Source organism: Orcinus orca, chromosome 6 (assembly GCF_937001465.1).
Source record: "Orcinus orca chromosome 6, mOrcOrc1.1, whole genome shotgun sequence".
Lineage (NCBI taxonomy): Eukaryota > Metazoa > Chordata > Mammalia > Artiodactyla > Delphinidae > Orcinus > Orcinus orca.
In genome coordinates this window covers 112,484,762-112,504,657 of record NC_064564.1, presented here as the reverse complement: position 1 = coordinate 112,504,657, position 19,896 = coordinate 112,484,762, and the positions used below count along the sequence as shown (strand labels likewise).

General features: G+C 47.1%; 1 protein-coding gene across 6 annotated transcripts in view; it reads right to left on the bottom strand.

Moving 5' to 3' along the window:
* Positions 1-19,896, bottom strand: part of GARNL3 (GTPase activating Rap/RanGAP domain like 3) — a 154,210-nt gene that overhangs the window by 17,229 nt on the left and 117,085 nt on the right. For all 6 annotated transcript variants that reach the window (XR_007477733.1, XM_049710718.1, XM_033427170.2 and 3 more), the window contains 8 exons: positions 18,784-18,899; positions 16,822-16,926; positions 15,088-15,162; positions 11,810-11,921; positions 6,787-6,885; positions 6,310-6,426; positions 5,577-5,752; positions 2,737-2,895 (listed from right to left, as the gene is read on the bottom strand). Coding sequence is in view for 5 of the 6 variants with exons in the window: in XM_049710718.1 (XP_049566675.1) it covers positions 2,737-2,895; positions 5,577-5,752; positions 6,310-6,426; positions 6,787-6,885; positions 11,810-11,921; positions 15,088-15,162; positions 16,822-16,926; positions 18,784-18,899 (959 nt within the window). In the remaining variant the exon portion in view is untranslated. The remainder of the gene's footprint in view (positions 1-2,736; positions 2,896-5,576; positions 5,753-6,309; positions 6,427-6,786; positions 6,886-11,809; positions 11,922-15,087; positions 15,163-16,821; positions 16,927-18,783; positions 18,900-19,896) is intronic.

The window sequence follows — 19,896 nt, the reverse complement described above, 5'->3', positions numbered from 1 at the left end:
ACAGTCAGGTTGGGCCCAGCAAATAAGCCAGAGACCCAGATCCTGTTACCAGGTCTGCAGTTCCCTCCAGAGGAGTCCTCTGTTTTGGGAAGGAGGCCAGTGCTGGCTGTTGGAGCTGGGGCAGTAGGTCGCAGTCGGCCTGTTGGTAAAACGAACTTGACATTGACTTTCAGAAGGCTGCTCTGGTGCTTCTTAAACAGCTCCTCTCTCAAGCTAGGATTGTCTTAGACCCTAAGGTAGGTTTGAAGCCTACAGTGGGAATCAAGGGGTCTTGGATGAGAAGAGAGGAGGAACAGGGACAGGAAAACAGGCCGGCCCGGATGGCCGCACACGGAACAGGCAGGCAGTGAGGGCAACTTGAGGCACTAAATCTCCAGGACTCAAGGAGGGTCAGCCTCTCTCCTGCTCCACTGCACTCGGGGCTTGTCCTGCAGGAACGTCTTGGTGGGAAGTAACCCTGTTCCCGCAGGCCACTTCTGACCAGCTATTAGAAAGCATGCTCATTACTCTCCTCATTTCTCTAGGGCTTTTCTTCCCAACTGGACAGTAAATTCCTCACAAAGACAAGCCACTGTCTCAGTACCTCTGCCTGCTCAGCAAACACAGCAGCTGCTGATTTACTAGGACAGGGGTCCCCGACCCCCTGTCCAAGGCCTGTTAGGAACCGGGCAGCACGGTAGGAGGTGAGCAGAGGGTGAGCACGTGAAGCTTCATCTGCCGCTGCCCACCGCTCGCATTGCCGCCTGAACAATCCCTCCCCCCAGCCCCCGTCCGTGGAAAAACTATCTTCCAGGAAACTGGTCCCTGGTGCCAAAAAGGTTGGGACCACTGTAGTAGGAGGGACTATGCACACTGACCCACTCAGATCCAGGGGACATGCTTAACAACAAAAATATGTTTTTAAACGTTTTCTCTTAGAGAAAAGTTTTGTATCTTTGCTTTAAAAAGCATATCGAAGAAAGGACAGAAACATTTAGGACTGTTTCTCACAGCTTTCAGAGAAACAAACACAGAAGTCATCAAAGAAAACATTAACACATTTTTTCCTGGGCCTTCATGAATCTTAAGAGACTAGTTGCCAGGGAAGGATTGATTCAACAAAGACCTGCTAGACCCGCCTTTTTCTGTCTCTTTTGTCTGGTTGTGCAGAGTTTTGAAAAGCAAGAAGGGGCAAGAACTTTCAAAGGCCAGATTGGACCCTTCCTCCTCAGAAGTCAGCAGCTGGAAGAGATTATAGGTTCCCGGCTGCTGGGATGGACGGGAGTCCTGGCTTTAAGTTAGGGAGAGTTTCAGGATAGATTCCTTCTCCTCGGTCTCTATTAGGATCACCTGGGGGAGACTCAAGACCAATTGATTCCCATAGCATACACCCGGGAATTCTCGTTTAACTGATCTGGGTGTATCAGAGCACTGATGAGTTTAAAGCTTTCTAGGCAATTATAGCCAGAGTTGAGAAGCAGCGTGTACCAGTGGTTCCCAAACTTTCCCACATCACCTGGGGATCATCTGAAAATTCTAAAGCCCACGCCACACCCAAGGCCGATGAAATCTCTGTGGGTGGGACACGGGCATCGGTAGCATTTGAAGCTCCCCGATGACTCCAACTGCAGACTAGTTTGGGTGCCACCAGTATATATACGTGAAAGGACAGACTAAGCTGTAATTGACAACAGCTGAAGATAAGGAGCCCTAACTATATCTAGATGCTTCTTTTTCTGACTTTTCTATTTTTTAAGATCTTCCTTTCATTAGGTGTTAAGTCTTCTTCATACAGTAATTAGCAATTTTAGTGCATATTTAGGTAGGGCTTGTCCAAATATAAATTGTATTTTTAAATTTCTGATAAAGTATAATTAAATCCCTCAGTCTCTTTGACAGATCTGAACAGGACTGGGGGAAGCCTGTGGGTTTGGAAACTCTCATCAGGAACAACGTTCTCCCTGGAGACAACGTCCTTGTTCTGCTGTGTCCTCGAACCTAAGCCAGAGCGCTGGCCCTGCACCATGCAGTCCTCAAGTGGCTCAAGTGTTATCAGGCCTTGAGCTGCTTCATGGAGATACGTGGGCTGAAGAGCTCTGTGACCTGCTTGTCTGTGTGGAGCAGCTCAGTGACAGGCACTCCCGGGTGCTGATGCTCGGAACCCATGAGGTCCTCTTTCGTGCTTCAGTGCAGTTTCAGGTGGGCCCTAGATTTTGTCCAAATCCAGGACATGGTTGTTCTCTGTGCAGCTCAGGCCAGGAGGTAAGGACCCCCAGTGCTGATCTGCTTTTTCTCTCTCTCCTAATGGTGTTTCATCCCTCCTTCTTTTCCTAACAGCCTCTAAGGGGATGGAGACGTGGGCTGTACCCTCCCCTGCCACCCAGGCCCCACGCTGTGGGTCTGCAGGTCCTCTGAGAGCAACCTTACTCTCCAAAGGCCCTTCCAGTACGAATTACCAAACAAATGTTCTCATTTACTCAGTTCTTTACATTTAGCTTTTTGACTCTTCATTCCTCTTTTATTGGGAAGGATGGAATGGCAGGGGGAGGCCTGGAGAAGCTGACAGGGCAATGGGCAGTTACATTATACTGAACCATTTGGACCTACAAAGATGGCAGCCTAAATAGTACATCGCATGACACTGATATGATAAATAATACACAATTTTAAAGAAATCCTCATCACGGCATGACAAAGTTAGAAGACACAACTCCTAGCCTTCTAGGTTCCCACTTGCCCCCATATCTGTCAACTGACCCTGTTGGCCTCCACATGGTGCAGCCTGAAGGCCTCCCCCGTGCTCTCGTTCACCACGTCGAATTGGTGCCGGTAAGCCACGCAGATGAGGTTGTCACTCTCTTCCGATGGCCCATCTACCAAGGTCATCACCGAGGGAGAGTCGGACAGACAGATCTCCTGTGTGGTGGACAAGGATGGAGGAGAAAGGGGTGAGGACAGAGCAGCCACCTTCGTATCAACCCCCCACTGCCCGCCCCCGTGCAGAAGAGTCCCCCCACCAGGCCCCTGCAGAGCGCTGTGCTTGCAGGGGAGGCAGAGGCGGGAAAGGACAGGAGGGATGGTGCCAGACTTCTCCTACAGCCTGTCCTCGAGGCTCAGCCCTCTGTCCACTGCAGAGGGGAGAGGCCAGGAAACAATTTTACAAAAGCAATTCAACAGTGTGGCCTGCGTCAGCCTTCAGACTGTCTGGTCCCGTCCTGTCATTTAATAATAATAATAATAATAACAGCTAATGTTAACAGCTCCAGGCACTGCTCTCACTGAATCCTCATAACAACCTAATGAAGTAGGTAAGGCTGTTATTCTGTGTTACAGGTGAGGAGACTGAGGCTCAAAGGTCACATGACTTGCCTACGGTCACATAGTTTATATGTGGCAGAGCCAAGATTTGAACTCAAGAAACCTGACTTCAGAGCTTATACTCCATATAAATGCACATGCTCGGCATAAATACTCATTAAGACGGCTGAGCACTGTATGAGAAGACTAACACCTATTTAAAGCAAGATTGTAACTTGCTTTAACTGTTTTGCTATTCTGTCCCCTGGAATTGCATATTAGCAGAAACTGAAACACATAATTCAGGCAGCTTTAAGTCTAGGCAAAAATGACTTCTCAGCTCACTTATGGGCCTACTCCGCCTTAGTGGCCAATGGTTGACATATTTGACACCTTAATGTACCATGGTTTTTATTATTATTTTTTAATATGTTTTACTTATTTGGCTGCTCTGGGTCTTAGTTGTGGCACGCGGGATCTTCATTGCGGCATGCGGGATCTTTAGTTGTGGCATGTGGCATCTAGTTCCCTGACTGGGAATCGAACCCGGGCCCCCTCCATTGGGAGCACGGAGTCTTAACCGCTGGACCACCAGGGAAGTCCCTGTACCATAGCTTTTAAAAAAGCTAGAATGGTAAGATCGGGAAGGGCCTTGACGCTCCAGGAGGCTTCTCTCACAGGCTCCACGCTCAGCCCAGGAGCAAATCCTACTGACTCAGGCAAAGGGGCAGCTTTGTCCACCACACCTTTCCACCTGCCAAGGACCAAAGCTGACCTCGTCTCCTGCCAGGGCCCTGCATCAGCCTCTTAGCTGGACTCCTTATTCCACTCTTGGCCCCCTACTCTCTCCTCTGTCCAGTAGCCAGCATGGCCTTTTTAAAACCTGCCACTGCTCTGCTTCAGACCTTCACAGGGCTCCCCCTTTTGCTCGGTGTCGAAGCCAACGTCCTTGCAATGGCCTTCAGGGCCCAAGAGAACCTGGTCCCCATACACTGACCCCTGTCTGTCCCCTCGGCTGTAGCCGCCCAGCCTCTTGGCTGTGCCTTGAGCCGGGCCACTGGGCCCTCGCTGGCCGCTCCCCTTCTGCCTGGAGACCCTTTCCCCAGAGACCCTCATCACTCGGTCCCGTCTTTCATCTGGATCTCCCCTCAAAGGTAATCTTTTCTGAGAGGGCTTCTGAGATACCCTTTCTAAAAGAGATCCCCTACCTCCCCGATTCATGATCCTCTGTTTCCTTACCCTACTTTACTGTTATCCTCAGGACTCATAGACTTATTGGCCTATTTCTGTTGTCCTGCAACTAGAAAGCAATCTTCACAAGAAAAGACACTTTTTTCTTGTTGTTCATTACTGTATCCCCAGGACCTAGAACAGCATCCTTTTTTTCCTCCTTCCAGTTTTATTGAGATATAATTGATATATAGCATTGCATAAATTTAAGGTGTACAATAATGATTTGACTTTACATACATCATAAAATGATCACCACAGGGCTTCCCTGGTGGCGCAGTGGTTGGGAGTCCGCCTGCCGATGCAGGGGACGCGGGTTCGTGCCCCGGTCCAGGAGGATCCCACGTGCCGCAGAGCGGCTGGGCCCGTGAGCAATGGCCGCTGAGCCTGTGCATCCGGAGCCTGTGCTCCACAACACGAGAGGCCACAACAGTGAGAGGCCCACATACCGCAAAAAAATAAAAAAAAAAAAAAAAAAAAAAAAAGATCACCACAGTAGGTTAGTGAATATTCATCACCTCATATAAATACAAAATAAAAGAAAAAGAAAACAGAATTTTTTCCCCTTGTGATGAGAACTCTTAACTTCCATATATAACATACAGCAGTGTTATTATATTTCTCGTGTTGTACGTTACCCCCCTTGTACTTATTTGTCTTACAGTGGGAAGTTTTTACCTTCTGACCACCTTCCTCCACTTCCTCCTCCCCCCACCCCCTGCCTCTGGTAACCATGAATCTGGTCTCTTTTTCCATGAGTTTGTTTTTGAAGTATAACTGACTTTAAAACTGTGTTAGTTTCTGGTGCCCAACATAATGATTCTAAATTTCTATACATTTCAAAATGATCTCCACTAGGGCAGCATCTCTGGGTGCTCACTGGTACGAATGAGCTGGATGGAGTCGGAAAAGCCCTGTTCACCTTAGTCTTCTGGGGAAGCCAGGGCAACAGGCGAGGGCTTCCCCAGTCAGTTCCTGAACGCCAGTGGATGGCAGACTCTGGGTGGAAGGAGGGAGTCCGCCTCGTGACACCTTGGCCAGGAGCCAAGCGATCTGATGAGAAAACCTACCCTGATGTACTGGAATTCTTCAACAGGTGACTCGGGCAGGGGAGATGACAGTGACATGCCGGTCACCCCGCTTGGCTTGCTGTGTTTCCTCGTGACCAGAAGCAGTTTATTCCGAATGGCAACCACAATCCTCAGCTCTCTGCTATGGTGAGTGTTCATGGCATACAAGTGGCAGCCTGGGAAGAGAAATCAATGATGCTGAACACACTACCAGAGGTGGGAAGCCCCCAAGCTTTGACAATTTGGTAATACCTAAGAACCCCGGAAATTAAGCATAACCCAGTGAAATGACTAAGAAACGTTCCCGCCACTAGGCAAAGTGGGGACTTGAAATAGAAATTAGGTTGAATTACAGGACAATTAAGGAAGTCATGTTCCCTGTCTATTAGAGTTTGTGGACTTAGCTTCACACCCATTACATGATATGAACTAAAGTGAAGGGTGATCAGAGTTCCGGGAATCAAAGTCTAAAAGTCTCTTTTCACAGGTTTGCTCATAGAGCTTAACTCATTCCCAAACTTGTCAAACCAGACGTAGAATTTCCTTGAGTCCTCAACCTGCTTTTCTATCGCTCAAGCTGTCTTAGGGAAGCAGTGACGCTATCTTTGTGATGTTTCCAAGTGAAAACAAATAAAATCAAACTCCCACTCATTTTTCTTTTCAGTAAAATCTGGGCAGTCTGAGAAAACGATTAATTGGACGGAAACCACCAAAATATGAAGAATCGAGTCACCTTTGGTTTTCTCCAGCTTGTTTTCTCTGCAGTCATATTTGCCCTTCACGGCCTGGTTGCCCTCAATGCCCCTCTGCACAGCGCTCAGCCGGAAGACAAAGAGGCGGGCGTCTTTCCCTGGTGGGATAAAGCAGACAGAGGAGATGGATGGAAAAGTAAGACGACCTGGAAGAACTGAAAGGGTGGATTGTATAGGAAAACCACTGCTCGAGGAATCAGAATTTGAGGTGTTCCAGAATCCAGGAGCAACCCGGCATCGCCTTTATGTAATGATGCAATCAAGGATGCCCCCCCCTTCTCTCCCTCACCATCCCCTCCTCAGAGGACATATGGGCCCCCAAGGCCCCCGAGCCCTGGGCACCAGGAGAAGAAACAGCTGGCACCACTGATGCAGCCAGAGCCCCACGACCCTTGTGTCGGCTGCAGGCTACACTCTTCCCTTCCTCCCAGAAAACGTCACCTGGAGAGGAGTACCACCTTTGTCTGCTCTGAAAATCAGAAGGTCCAGAGCCTCCAGCACATGCATCTGCTTCACGGGCAGAGTTTTGTCAAACACTGGCACTGATGGAAGGTCATCTGGAAGAGGAAACCTGGTTACCCGATGCTGCAACCCAGCCCACACTTCCTAGAACCTACAAAACGTGCCTGTGGGTAGTTTTGGACCCCGGTTCTCCCTAGGTGAGGAAGGAGGACAGTTTCTAGAGCTTTCATAAGGGCTACCCAGAAAGTTCAAGCACTAGTCTCCTCTTAGCTCAGGGAGAAGGCCTGGCATTTCTTTCCCAAAGGCATTCACAACTCCATACAGGGCCCCTAAGCTGTATTCTTCTCCTCATGTTCATCAAAGAAAAAGCAGCATCTCCCAATTCCAATTTTTGCTGGGATTGTTCCAAAGAACTGAATATCAAGTTTTAAAAAATGCTAATAAGCTTAGCCATTTCTCTTGAGCATTTTCTGACTTTTTGTCAAGTTTGAAATCACAGCACATCTTAGGTTATCTTGCATATTTCTCAAGAAAGCAAAATTAGAATCTCCTTTTGTATAGAAAATAAAAACAAACTTCGTATTGCAACATGCCCTATGTCCGCGTCAATAGTAATTTACCTATAAATTTTCAGTATTTCTCCATATAGGAATATGAAATCTCCTTTTTAGACAAAAATAAAAGAAGAGAGAAATATCAATTACGTTTCCCAAATAACAGGAAAAAACGAATTTTAGTGGAAACGTTTGGGAAGACGTCAGGTAAACCGATGATTAAAGACACTGCAATTATACATAGGATTTGTTTTTACGCTTACTTACTGGGATCTTAAATTGCTAGCCATTACTTTGCTCCTGGGGGTCCCTTGGACAAAGAGGGCTAAAAGAATTAAGGCTGTTCCATAAGCAAAGGGTCTGTTCTGAGCTTGACACAGACTCAGGGCAAGGCAACGATGTCCCAGGATGGTGTAGACGTATTAGGCAGAACTGTCTAGCTGACTCTTTACCTGCACTTTGAAGACAGTTAGGTCTTCAAGTGTTCGGCTGTGGGTGTGGGTGTTTCCTTCATTGTAATTTAGGTGTGAGAGGCCCTGAGGATCTTGGCTGTCTGGGAGTTCGTCCCTCCCTGGATGGTGCCCAGGAGGGAGCAGAGCTTTTATCATCCCACTCCTGCAGGCCTGTGAGAGCACTGTCTTTGTCAGAGCACAGAGCCTGCTAGGCTCTTACTAGACGGAGGGCTTGGCTCTAGTTGCGCTTCATGATCGGGGCTAATGTAAGTTCTGTGACAGCCCATCAAACACTTTCCTGCTCCTCTAGCCCAGGCCTTCCCAAGAGGACTGATTCTCAGGCTCTTTGTGCGTCTGCGGGGGCAGACTCAGTATTTCAAACCATGAGATGATCATTCCAGTACCCATCTCTATGTTTGACTAAGTGACTATGCTTGTTTCATTTTGTGAATGACAGTTCACATACACTGAGGGCTTCCTACATGCCAGGCCTTAATGCTAAGTGTTTTATGTGTCATTTAATGTAGATTTCCCAATGACCCTACTAGGTAGGAACTTCTAATACTCCCATTTAACAAATGAAGAACCTGAGGCTCAGAGGTGATAGAAAATTGTCTAAGCTCACGTCTTGAGCTTGCGGAACCCAAGTCTGTGCAAGGACAAAGTCTGGGCTCTTAGCCAGTGTTGTAGCCTAGAAACAGCACTGCATCCCTGTGGATTGATGGGGTGAGCACGGGAAAACTGTGCCGTAAGGAATTAATGTGACAGAAGCACTTCATTTTACAGTTAAAACAGAGGGATACCGTGTGGCTGCCTGACTATGTACAGAGTAAATTAGCATTTATTCTCCAGTCTTTCTCAGGTGGCTAAACAGGTTTATATACAGCACAGGAAGGAAGGGAAGGAAAGGATATGAGAAAGTGACGTGGATTCAATGACTATTTCATAACATGGTTTCCTTCTTGTAATCTCTTTACGAAGAAACTATCTTTTAGAGCTGGCTTTTCTATTACTGCAAAACCAAAACAAATGGTGATAGCATATTTAGTGAGTATTTAGTCTCCCTTCAGAGTAGGTTTTGCTACACTTAGAATGCAAAGAATCTTGATGTTTAATAGTGACCTTGAAAGGAGCAGACTCTCAAGGGGGTAAGTCTAATGAAATTAAGCAGAGGCTAATGGGATAGAGTAGAACTTGGCTTGAAACGAAATGGAGAGATTCACTCACAGAGATAATTCATAATACAATTAAGTGTAGACAAGAAAAAGGTAAACAAAGAAATAACAAGAGAATTATGGCTTAAAAGCAGAACAAGGAATACAAAGAAAGCCTTAAGGGTTATTCTCTTTTTAGCAAAGGCAAACAGGGATGCATTACTGCATAACTAGGACATGAAAGTAATAATGTGAGTAATACCTCTAAGCTGGTGGTGGGTGTATATGGCTACCACCTGTGTTAAGACAACGTCCCTCAAGTTTGAAAGAAAAGAATTTCCTGGCGGTCACAATAATCCTTATATCTGACACTTCCATTACATTTTGGATACGTAAAGGTGAAAATTGCAGAAAGGGACTTGGTAATCTTGGTTTGGATTTTACATTTACATAGAAGCAACTCAAACAGAATTTTTTTTTCTGTTTTTAGTCAAGCCTTACAACTAGTCACTATGAAACATACTTTCTCTTTCCTAAAAAGGCAAACAGGTAGAATTTGACATTCTTTTCATCACAAAAATTTTCATAATTATTTGCCCAGGAGTATAGTCTTGGAAATCTGCTTCAAGGTAAAGCCAGTAACATTGGTAGAGTTTAATTTAATTTTAATAAAATGTAGTTGGTTTAGTGGAGAGAGCACTGGACAAGGAATCACCTCTGGGTTCTGGTTCCAGATGTGCCACTAACCAGCTGTATTGTCTTGGGCAAGTCACATCATTTCTTTAGGCCTCCGTTTCTTCATCTGTAAAACTAAGAGACTAGACTAAACCCCTAAGGTTTATTTTTTTTAATAAATTCTTTTATCTGGTTGCACTTTGAGCAAAATCTATAGATTTTGTTACCTTCTGGCAAGTTCATAGGGATAGAGTAATGATGACAGCGACTGTTTGGTAAGTTACTGCTGTGTGCCAGACGCCGCTTCAAGCACTTACAGGTAAGTAAGTAACTTCGTGTAACGTCCGCATCTCCTCCCTGGCGGTTAGGATCATCATCCTTATTTTGTTTAGTTCATCATTTCCCATTATCATAAACTATTTTTTAGCTACTTAAAAAATTACCCCCACTTTAGAGAAACCTGAAGCTCAGAGAGGTTTTCTTCAAGATCACAAAGATTTTCTAATTGTTTTATAAAAGTTTCTAAAATGAAATACTTAATTTAAATTCTGAATTTATGAATGTTAAGTTATCTGGCTTTTAGTAAATTAGTTATATACACAATTATATATGTGTATATATGTGAATTTAAAAAATTATGTTATGGATACAACATTTAAAGATACAGCAAAAATAACAGATAAGGTCAGAAATAAGTCCATTATAAAGTCTTGTCCACCTCTCATCGTCCTACAGGAGGCACCTAGCACGGGGCCGGAACACGTGCTGAGTCAGGGACTGAGGAGGGAGTAAAGGTTGAGGCCAAGGATGGGAAGATGCTGCAGTTTTAGGCCGTTACGTTACTCTCACAGGAGGTGGCCTTCAGGATGCTTATAAAGCATCACTATGGTAACCAGAGACCGGGCAGCCTGCTCCTGGGCACGGAGGATGTGCCCTTGGAAGATGCTGTCTCTACACCTACGGCTCCCTCTGAAGCCCCAGGACATGACTTGCTACTAGTGTTTAGCTCCTTTATCATTCATTAGGAGTCTGGAAGAATCCAAGGGGCCTCCTGCTGGAAAGGACCACACAGTCCTTGAGGCTAAATTAAATCCCCACTCGAAGTTGAATGCCCTCTACGGCATCCTTGCCAAGGTCATGTCTGATTGGTGACTGATCTGTGGTGACAGGGAGCTGACCGCCTCCCTGGGGGCAGGCTGACCCATCCGGCTGTGTAAAGTTTGGTTTTATATTGAGATGAGATCTGTCTTCCTGTCAAAATCTTTGTTTCTCTATCCACCAAATACAGGTTATCTAAGATTCTTATTGTTTGTTTTGGATACTGAGTACTTTTCGAATTAGAAATCTTAAAAGAAAAAAAAAAGCACTTCAAGAGAGAGCATATCGGGCTTCCCTGGTGGCGCAGTGGTTGACAGTCCACCTGCCGATGCGGGGGACACGGGTTCGTGCCCTGGTCCGGGAGGATCCCACATGCCGCGGAGCGGCTGGGCCCGTGAGCCATGGCCGCTGAGCCTGCGCGTCCGGAGCCTGTGCTCCGCAACGGGAGAGGCCACAACGGTGAGAGGCCCACTTACAGCAAAAAAAGAAAAAAAAAGAGAGAGAGCATATCCCTGAGACAGCGGCTCTAAATAACAACCTGCCCTTGTCAATTTTTTTTTTTTTTTTTTTTTTTGCGGTACGCGGGCCTCTCACTGTTGTGGCCTCTCCCGTTGCGGAGCACAGGCTCCGGACGCGCAGGCTCAGCGGCCATGGCTCACGGGCCCAGCCGCTCCGCGGCATGTGGGATCCTCCCGGACCGGGGCACGAACCCGCGTCCCCCGCATCGGCAGGCGGACTCTCAACCACTGCGCCACCAGGGAAGCCCTGCCCTTGTCAATTTAAAGTAAAATTTTGGACTCATGATTAAGTATTTGCCGCAAAGGAGATTTTCCTTGCAGGTTATTTGATATCCACAGACTAATCAGAAGGGATGAAACTGTCATGCATGCCCGCGCCCACCCCCCACCCCCCACGGCCCTGGCTTGCCTGTTGAAAACAAGGGAGTAATTTTTAAGGAAATAAAGCTCTGCTAAGGACACTGCCGAGGACCCATTTATCTAAAGGGAGCTGATCGGTGGTCACCCATCTTAGAAGCACTACAAGTTATACAAAGAGAGACATTTGAAGGAGCAGCTACTCACTAACCATCCACTAGCAAGACGCCAGCATCAGTGGAAACCAGCAAGGCCTGGCCCCAGGGATCTGCACACACGGCTTCGTGAGGGAAATTACTGCAGAAACACTGGGGCTCCCAAGGCTGCGAGGCAACCAAGCATCAGAAGGTAAGTGCACCAGAAAGAACACACAGGCCCATAGGTGGAAACGCACAGCACACCACCACCCAAAACAGCAACACAGATGCCCTCAGACCCTGGGAGCTAGAAGGGCTCTGACTCAGTTACCTTCCTTAAGAAGAAGAGTCTCCTTCCAGAAACGCACGCAATAGGAAAAGGCTGGAGTCACATGTTTCTGGCACCGTGACCAGAGTCTATATCGTAATGACACCCCACAGGGGCAATCGGAGCATTGGTAACGTTTTCTAAGCAAACGTTTCTCTTTATTGTAAGAGGAAGTCCCACCCAACTCTCTAAACAAAGTCAGATTCCTGTGTTGCTGATTCGGCAAAATTATTAAACCGTACACAATGCAAGAAGTTGACATCGTCTTAACATGAAAATGCTTACTGACCCACTTAAGGCTACAAATCTTCAAGAAAAAAATAACCCCTGTTTGTAGGAACATGGCGAGGGCTGTTGATGAAACCCACTCGTGTTCCCCCACGTGACACATTCACATCATGGAACTCGCATCCTTAGTTTCATTCCATGTCGGGCAGGAAGAGTCAGCACCCCCTCACTGCTGCCTCGGAGCTGCCGCCGATGCCTGGAGTCTGCAGGCGCTGTTCGTGGCTTCTGAGCCACACCAGAATCAGGGACATTCTCAACCAAACCATTAATTTCCCTCCAAAGCATGTGGCTTGCCCTCAAGGGACAAGGAAGTCTGTGGAGATTCTCAGGGACGAATTGAAGTCCCACGTCTTCACTTTTACCTGGGGCTGTACAAGAGCCCGTGTGCATGCGTAGGTGTGTTTGCATGGGCCGGGTGAGCACATGCTCGCACACTCAAAGTAGAAGCGATGGCTCTGAGGTCACCTGCAAGGGTGTCATTTGGGATGAGGGTAAACACTGTGTGCATTATTGCTGTCTTAGAGATGTATGCTTTCCCTTTATAAAACCCAACAGCCGCAAAATGAATATTCTAATTGCTAAGATGAGGCTCAGGCTGTTGTGAAAAGATCACACAAAGAATGTGAAGATATTTTATAAACTGAAAGAGGGCTGCACAAGTGCAGGTCATTACTTGGAATGGCAATTATAAACTGAAAGAGGGCTGCACAAGTGCAGGTCATTCCTTGGAATGGCAATTCCCTAAGATTTCTGGAAATTCTGAGTTTGTGACTTAGAGCAGGAGGATATTCAAAAGCAAAGCCAACGTAAATGCCAACTGGGCGACAGACACAGACGCTAGAGCATTAGACACCAAGGTGGAAAGCCAACTCCAAATAACAGAATGTTCTCTGCGTGCAGGACACAAGATCAGAACACTTCTGCAGAACTGGGGTTTTTAACCCAGAAGATCTAGGGGCCCTGAAGGATCCAGGGGGGCTTAGGGAGGTCCATGAAGCCCTGAAACTGTGTTCAACGTGCTGTATAGGTGCCATTCGTAATTTTAATGGGCTGGAGTGTGTGTGTTGGGGGCAGGGGGGTCCACTGGCTTCATGGGCCCTCAAAGTGGCTGGGGACTGCAAGAGTCTGAGGCCATCACGTAGGAGGTGTCGGCGATGAGAACTCAGCCCCAGACCCACAGACGCTCTGGTCTGAGGCCTGATGGCATTTATCATTGCACTGGACTCCCCGCTGCCACATGACGGGCCTGGTGCAGATTCTGAGGGCAATGACGTGGTCTTCGGGCCTTCCTGCCCAGGCCCAGAACTCTTTACTGGCTCCCTGCTAAGGACATTAACACAGCTCATGAAATGATGGATGCCTAGGAGGCTGGCAATGCCCATGCTCTGCAAGTGGAGCACTCTCGGGAACAGCATGTGGGACTCTGGCCTCTGCAGAGCCAACTGCACCACAGTCCATGAGGGCCTGTCGAGTAGTGCTTCTTCAAGGATGGCCCGTGGCCCACTGGTAGGTCATGCACTGATCCAAAACATGGAAGCTCTTTCTTTGTCGTTTACCGGTGAACACGTTACTTTCATTTTTATGTACACCTAAGAACTTCTTATTAAGAAGGTTACTAAGTCTTACTGGAATTTGTTATCTATAAAGGGCTTGACAACACTGCAAATTCTACTATTCATAGGAACAAGCAGATAGTGGGAATTTTTGCAACCTTTGGAACCTTTGGAAAAGATGCTTTGCCATCGGTCTTGTCTGAAATTGGCTGTGGTTCTCCCGCATCAGTTGTATTTTGAGCTCATCATTTTCTTGAAACCAGACTTTAAAGTCTGTAGGTTCTGCAATTCAGATACAGATCGTCCATACCTTTGTTGCGAAAGCAGAGGTATTCGTAATTCTTCTGCTTTTACGATGGCCATTTCTCCAGTGATGCAATGTCTGTGGATTTGTTCCATTTAACTACCTTTTACCTATTCTGAACATAGACATATTTCAGTATGTAGGGCATGGGCTTTACAGTACAAAATCGTGCAAACAGTAAGTTTGTACTGCGACTTGTTTTCATTGTTTTCTCTCGTATGCTTGATGACCACCTAGTTCTTTTTCCACAGAAAGTGGAAATGAGAAGCAGATATTCAGGCCACAGAATTATTGGTTTGGCTGAATGAACTGTAGAGGAAGCAGTGGTTGCTCAGCTGTGGTCCTCTGACCAACACCATCAGCATCAACTTGTTAGAAATGCACATTCTCAGGGCCCACTCAGACCGACGGAATCAGAAACTCTGGGGGTGATTCTAACACACACTAAGGCTTGAGAAATACTGCCCTAGAGCCTTGCCATTTAGTGTGTCCATGGTCAGCAGCACAGGCACCACTTGAGATCCTGTTAGAACTGTAGCATCTTGGCCCTGCCATGCAGAGCTGTTGATGAGAACGTGCACTTGGTCAGGAAGTCCAGGTGGTCTGTAGGCACACAGGGCTTGAGGAGCACTGCTGAGCCCAGTCTGCTTGCCCAGGTCCAGTCTAGCAGCTCTGCTCCTTCAAGCAAAGGCACAGGCACGATACGGAAACAGGGAGGCTCTCACTAGATGCTGCCCAGCTTTAACTGGGGCTTCCCCTGCGGGTTCTGCTGTAGACAAGCTGTTCCTCTCCTGCCCCACAAACCTTTCTAAGAATCTCAATAACTTCACTGAGGACAAAGGACATTCACAGCTGAACTCGAAAGCGTCATCGACTCACCTCTTTTTTACAGATCCCCGCTGCCACCAAGCTTGATGGGGCATCCCCTCTCACGATGGATTTCAGTTTCAGCGCCTGACAGAACAGAGATCTCTTTCAGTTTATCGGGCAGGAAAACAACAGCAGGATCAACAAGTATGATTTGAAAAAAAATTTTTTAATGAAACAGGAGTAATTTCAGGCTAAAGTTTCAGGTTCCCATGCTGCCCTATCATTGAAGATAAGGAACGGAGTCAGCTGGACCTGGTGAAGACCTCATGGCTCCAAATGTTTTCTGTCATTTCAACTAATCAGTATATCAGTACAGTGATTTCCAAACCATCATTGGAAATGATGGTATTGGAAAAAATCCCCAGGCCCCTCCTCAAACTTGATGAATCAGAATCTCTGGAAGTAGAGTCAGGGTATCTTTTTTTTTGTTTTTTAAAATATTTATTTATTTGGCTGCGCCGGGTCTTAGTTGTGGCATGTGGGATCTAGTTCCCTGACCAGGGATCGAACCCGAGCCCCCTGCATTGGGAGCATGGAGTCTTAACCACTGGACCACCAGGGAAGTCCCAAGTCAGGTATCTTTAAACATGGACCAAAGTTGGAGGGCCCCAGTAACAGTGCACCTGCTTTGGGAAAAGGTTATCTTTGCCGTTAAGCTTTCCTGATCACCTTGCTATTGGCTTCGACTTTCGGGTCAGAACCTTGTCTGCAGCTGGCAGCTCTCCTCCTCCCTCTTGTGACATGGGACCAAGGCAGAAAGCTGTGTCACCTCCAGAACTGAGAAATACTAATGTCACGTAGGAGCAAGGCAAAGGGGGAATGGTTTCCTCCAAAATCTGGAATAAGGTGATGCCTGGGAGCCGCCTCACTGTGACGACTACTTCCAAGCGGTAGGGGGAATCCAGGTCTCCTGCGAGGACACCCTCTATGTGCTGACTCCTGCCAGGGAGGAGTTCAAGGTGCTTTCCCTAAATTGGCTCCCCACACTTCAGAAAATTCCCGGGAGGCAGGCAAATGATACATGCTCCCTTATCAAGAGGGAGCCCAGCCTGGGCCCTGTGGCCTCTTGCTCCCAGCCAGTGTCACCCCGCTTCAGCAGAGGGCTTTCCTCTCACTCACGCCTGCAGAGAGCTACACCTACATGGTTATCAAAAATCTCCTTCGTCTAGGGACTTCCCTGGTGGTTAAGAATCTGCCAGCCAATGCAGGGGACATGGATTCGAGCCCTGGTCTGGGAAGATCCCACAGGCCGCGGAGCAACTAAGCCCGTGCGCCGCAACTACTGAGCCTGCGCTCTAGAGCCTGTGAGCCACAACTACTGAGCCTGTGCGCCTAGAGCCCATGCTCCACAACAAAGAGTAGCCCCCGCTCGCCACAACTAGAGAAAGCCTGTGCGCAGCAACGAAGACCCAACACAGCCAAAAAAAAAACTTCGTATAAACAACAAGGTCCTACTGTATAGCACAGGGAACTACATTCAATATCCTGTGATAAACCATAAAGAAAAAGAATATGAAAAAGAATATATATGTATAACTGAATCACGTTGCTGTACAGCAGAAATGAACACATTGTAAATCAGTTATACTTCAATAAAATTAAAAAAAATTCTCACTCGTGGTTCCACAATAATCCTAAGAGAAGTGACAGAGCTCCTCCAGGAGTATGCAAACATAACATTCTTTGCAGGCGGGCCATCTGGTTTGGATGTCAGAATAAAACAGGTGTCAGAATAAAACCCACCTGCCCTATTCTAACGAACTCTGCCTGGCGGGCCTCCTCTTTCTTCCGTGCTGACTTGGGCGACTCTGGTAAGACATCACTGAAAGATCGTCTATTAAGCATGTTCTGAAAAAGAAAGACAAGTTATGAATTCCGAAGATGGTTGTCAAATCTCATCCTTCGGCTTCTCTTAGTGCACAAACCTATTTGTCCAAATGGTCCTACTTCTGCCTTCTCTATTCGTTCTCTCAATAAGCATCTATGAGGCACCACTTAAGTGCCCGCCAGGTCTGTGCTAGACGCGAGGGATTAAGAAGCAACACGGGGAGAGCCCGCCCCATGGAGGCTGAGAGCACGGGCTCTGGAATCAAGCAAACCAGCATCCCCCCTCCTACTAACTGCCTAACAGCGTGGTCGGCCACCACGCTGCACAGCTCCAAGGACGCCATTCTCAGAGAGGGGCACCCCTGGAACACGACGTACAAAATTCTATGTGAACGGTGCTCCCCGGAGTTGTGCAGCTCTGTGGCCTTCTGGGTAACTCCGGGCAAGGGAGTTAATTTCTGAGTCTCAGTGTCTTTGTGTGGCTAATACCGGTCTCTGAGGTGTGTTACGAGGACTAAGTGAGGAAATGCATGGAAGGTGCTTGGGCACATACTCAGTACATGTTAGTTTTCTTCCAAACTGCCGAGAACTGGGTGCACGCGTGCAATTAGCAAGTATTGGCTGGGCATCTACGGCTCTGCCGGATTTGGGGGATGTGAGGCACGTGGTCTGTGTCCTGGTGGAGCAGAGTCTACGGGGGAGACAGGTTAAGCAGCTGATTGCATGACTGGCACATGGGATAACGTCTATGAAGGGGTGGTCCATAAAGCATATGGAGGCACTTAACAGGGGCACGTGGCTTCACTGGGGGCTGGGGAAGGCTGCTAAGGCAGTGATGTTTCCGGTGAGACCTGAAGGACATCACATATTCCTCTTGGTACCCTCTCTTCACCGTTTCCTGACTTTAAGGAAAAAAGGGAATGGACAGATTGCCAATTATGGCTGGCTCTTTAGGGTCCTGGGGTTGGTCTGGACCAATCCCTGTGAGTAGTTAGGGTGTATCGACCAGCCAGAAATCAAGGGCACCTGTAAGACGGTGGTGGTCACTGTGCTGAAGGGAAAGGACTGCACGAGCACCAGCTCGTTTTGATGTTCGTCATCCCTCCGGGCGGCCACCTGAGACCGGACACTGCATTTATGTTCACACATCAGTAGCAACTCCTTTTGCCGGAGTTTGTAGTTGTACCAATTCTAGGGAAGTCTCCCCCCTTGTTCTGCGCTTCCTTGTTAAATTTGGGAAATGCTTCTAAACAACGACGATTTCATTTTGCCCACTCTGACGTGTGGCGATCTCGCACTGAGTCTAGAGGCCTCCAAAAGCATGGGTGCCCCTCGAGGCGCTGGGTTCCTCAGGGAGGTACTGGGTCCCATCAGTGTGGACACACCTTCAGCCTAGAAAGTATCTGGCACAAAGTGGATTTTCAGTGAATGTACATGCTTATTTCAGTGCCTGAATATGGGGCTCACCAGTAAACCTCCAGAAAACCTTATAGAGCCCCCAGCCTCTGCCCCAAATCCCCACTTTGCCTGTCTATCAGCTCCATGGCACGGGTAATGCCGAGCAGTATCCCCAAAGACAGATACCCCAAAAGTACTCTCAAATGCTCCAGGGACTGCTGACTGACATTCATGCCCTCAGCCTGCATCTCGACTTCCACAGGCCTTGGCTTTATGAAAATCACGCTCCTGTATATGGACATTCAACATCCCTTCTTCCCGTGACAACCATGAGAGAACATGAGCCCCTGGAGGCCACAGTCCAGTGTCGACAGCAGGATCAGGCGACTCTATGCTTTTCTAACCAGGACTCATCGCTAGGACTTGTGTTCTCAACTCAGACCCCGTGAGAAGGAAAGAACACCACGGACCCAGGGTTACCTTATGCAAATCTGGCATCAAATCCTGGTATAAAGATCGAATCAACATATCCAGAGTTCGTCGACGTTTCTGGGCGAACGTTGGGGTTTCCAGAGTGGCTTTTTCACCATTAATTACTAAAATAAATCAAGTTATAAACGGAGTTACAAATATTAACAGGCTATTGAAGAATGCCCGTCTCAAGGAAACTCCTCACAGTAAATGCCACCCACTTTCCTAATACTGGTATAACTCTTCTTTCATGGAAGAATGCTTAAAAACTCTATAATTTTCTCTGTACAAACCCATAGTCCATAGGTATGTCTCTCTTACTCTTCTTGTTGGATTACAAGCTTCCTGAGCAGAGGGTACATCTAATTACTTGAAGACCTAGCACACACCCAACGTGCCCTCATCCACAATTCCACCCACCCACCCACCCATCCATCCATCCATCCATCCGTCTATCCCACCCACCCATCCATCCACCAACCCACCCATCCACCCACTCATCCAACAGATGGGCAAAAACACCAGGATGCCATTCAATGGGATTAAATATATATTTGCTGCATTTTGTTAGAAAAAATAACAATTGCCTAAGCAGAGTACTGGGATTCTTAGCTCAATGAAAGTTTCTTCTGGAAGAAAAAGCCGGTGGTTTAGTGGACAACAGACACTGAGAGTCAATGAAGTGGAAGAGCACAGAATAGAAAGTGTGCAGTACAGTTAGGAGCTTGAGGTCAAGATAGTTACAGGTTTGAATCCCAGCTATGCTGTTATCTGTGCATTTTTAAGCAAATTATTTAGATTCTTGGGGTCTCAATTTTCTAGCTTGTAAAATGGATATAACCATATTTCCTTATAGGGTTGTTGTAAGAATGTAAGTCACATAATACGTATAAAAGAACACAGAGCTAGGCATATCAAACTGAATAAATATTAGCTATTTGGTGGGTAGGATGGTAGGTATAGATGAGAACCCAGGAGAGACCTTTGCAACACTGTCAGAAAACTAAATACGCTTCTCGTGAAGAATTAACAGAACATGGAATGCAATCAATGCTTAAACAATCATGTCTTCTTTACAGCATCCTGGGAGAACTGGAAGAAATGTATTCTGATGTAGAACAA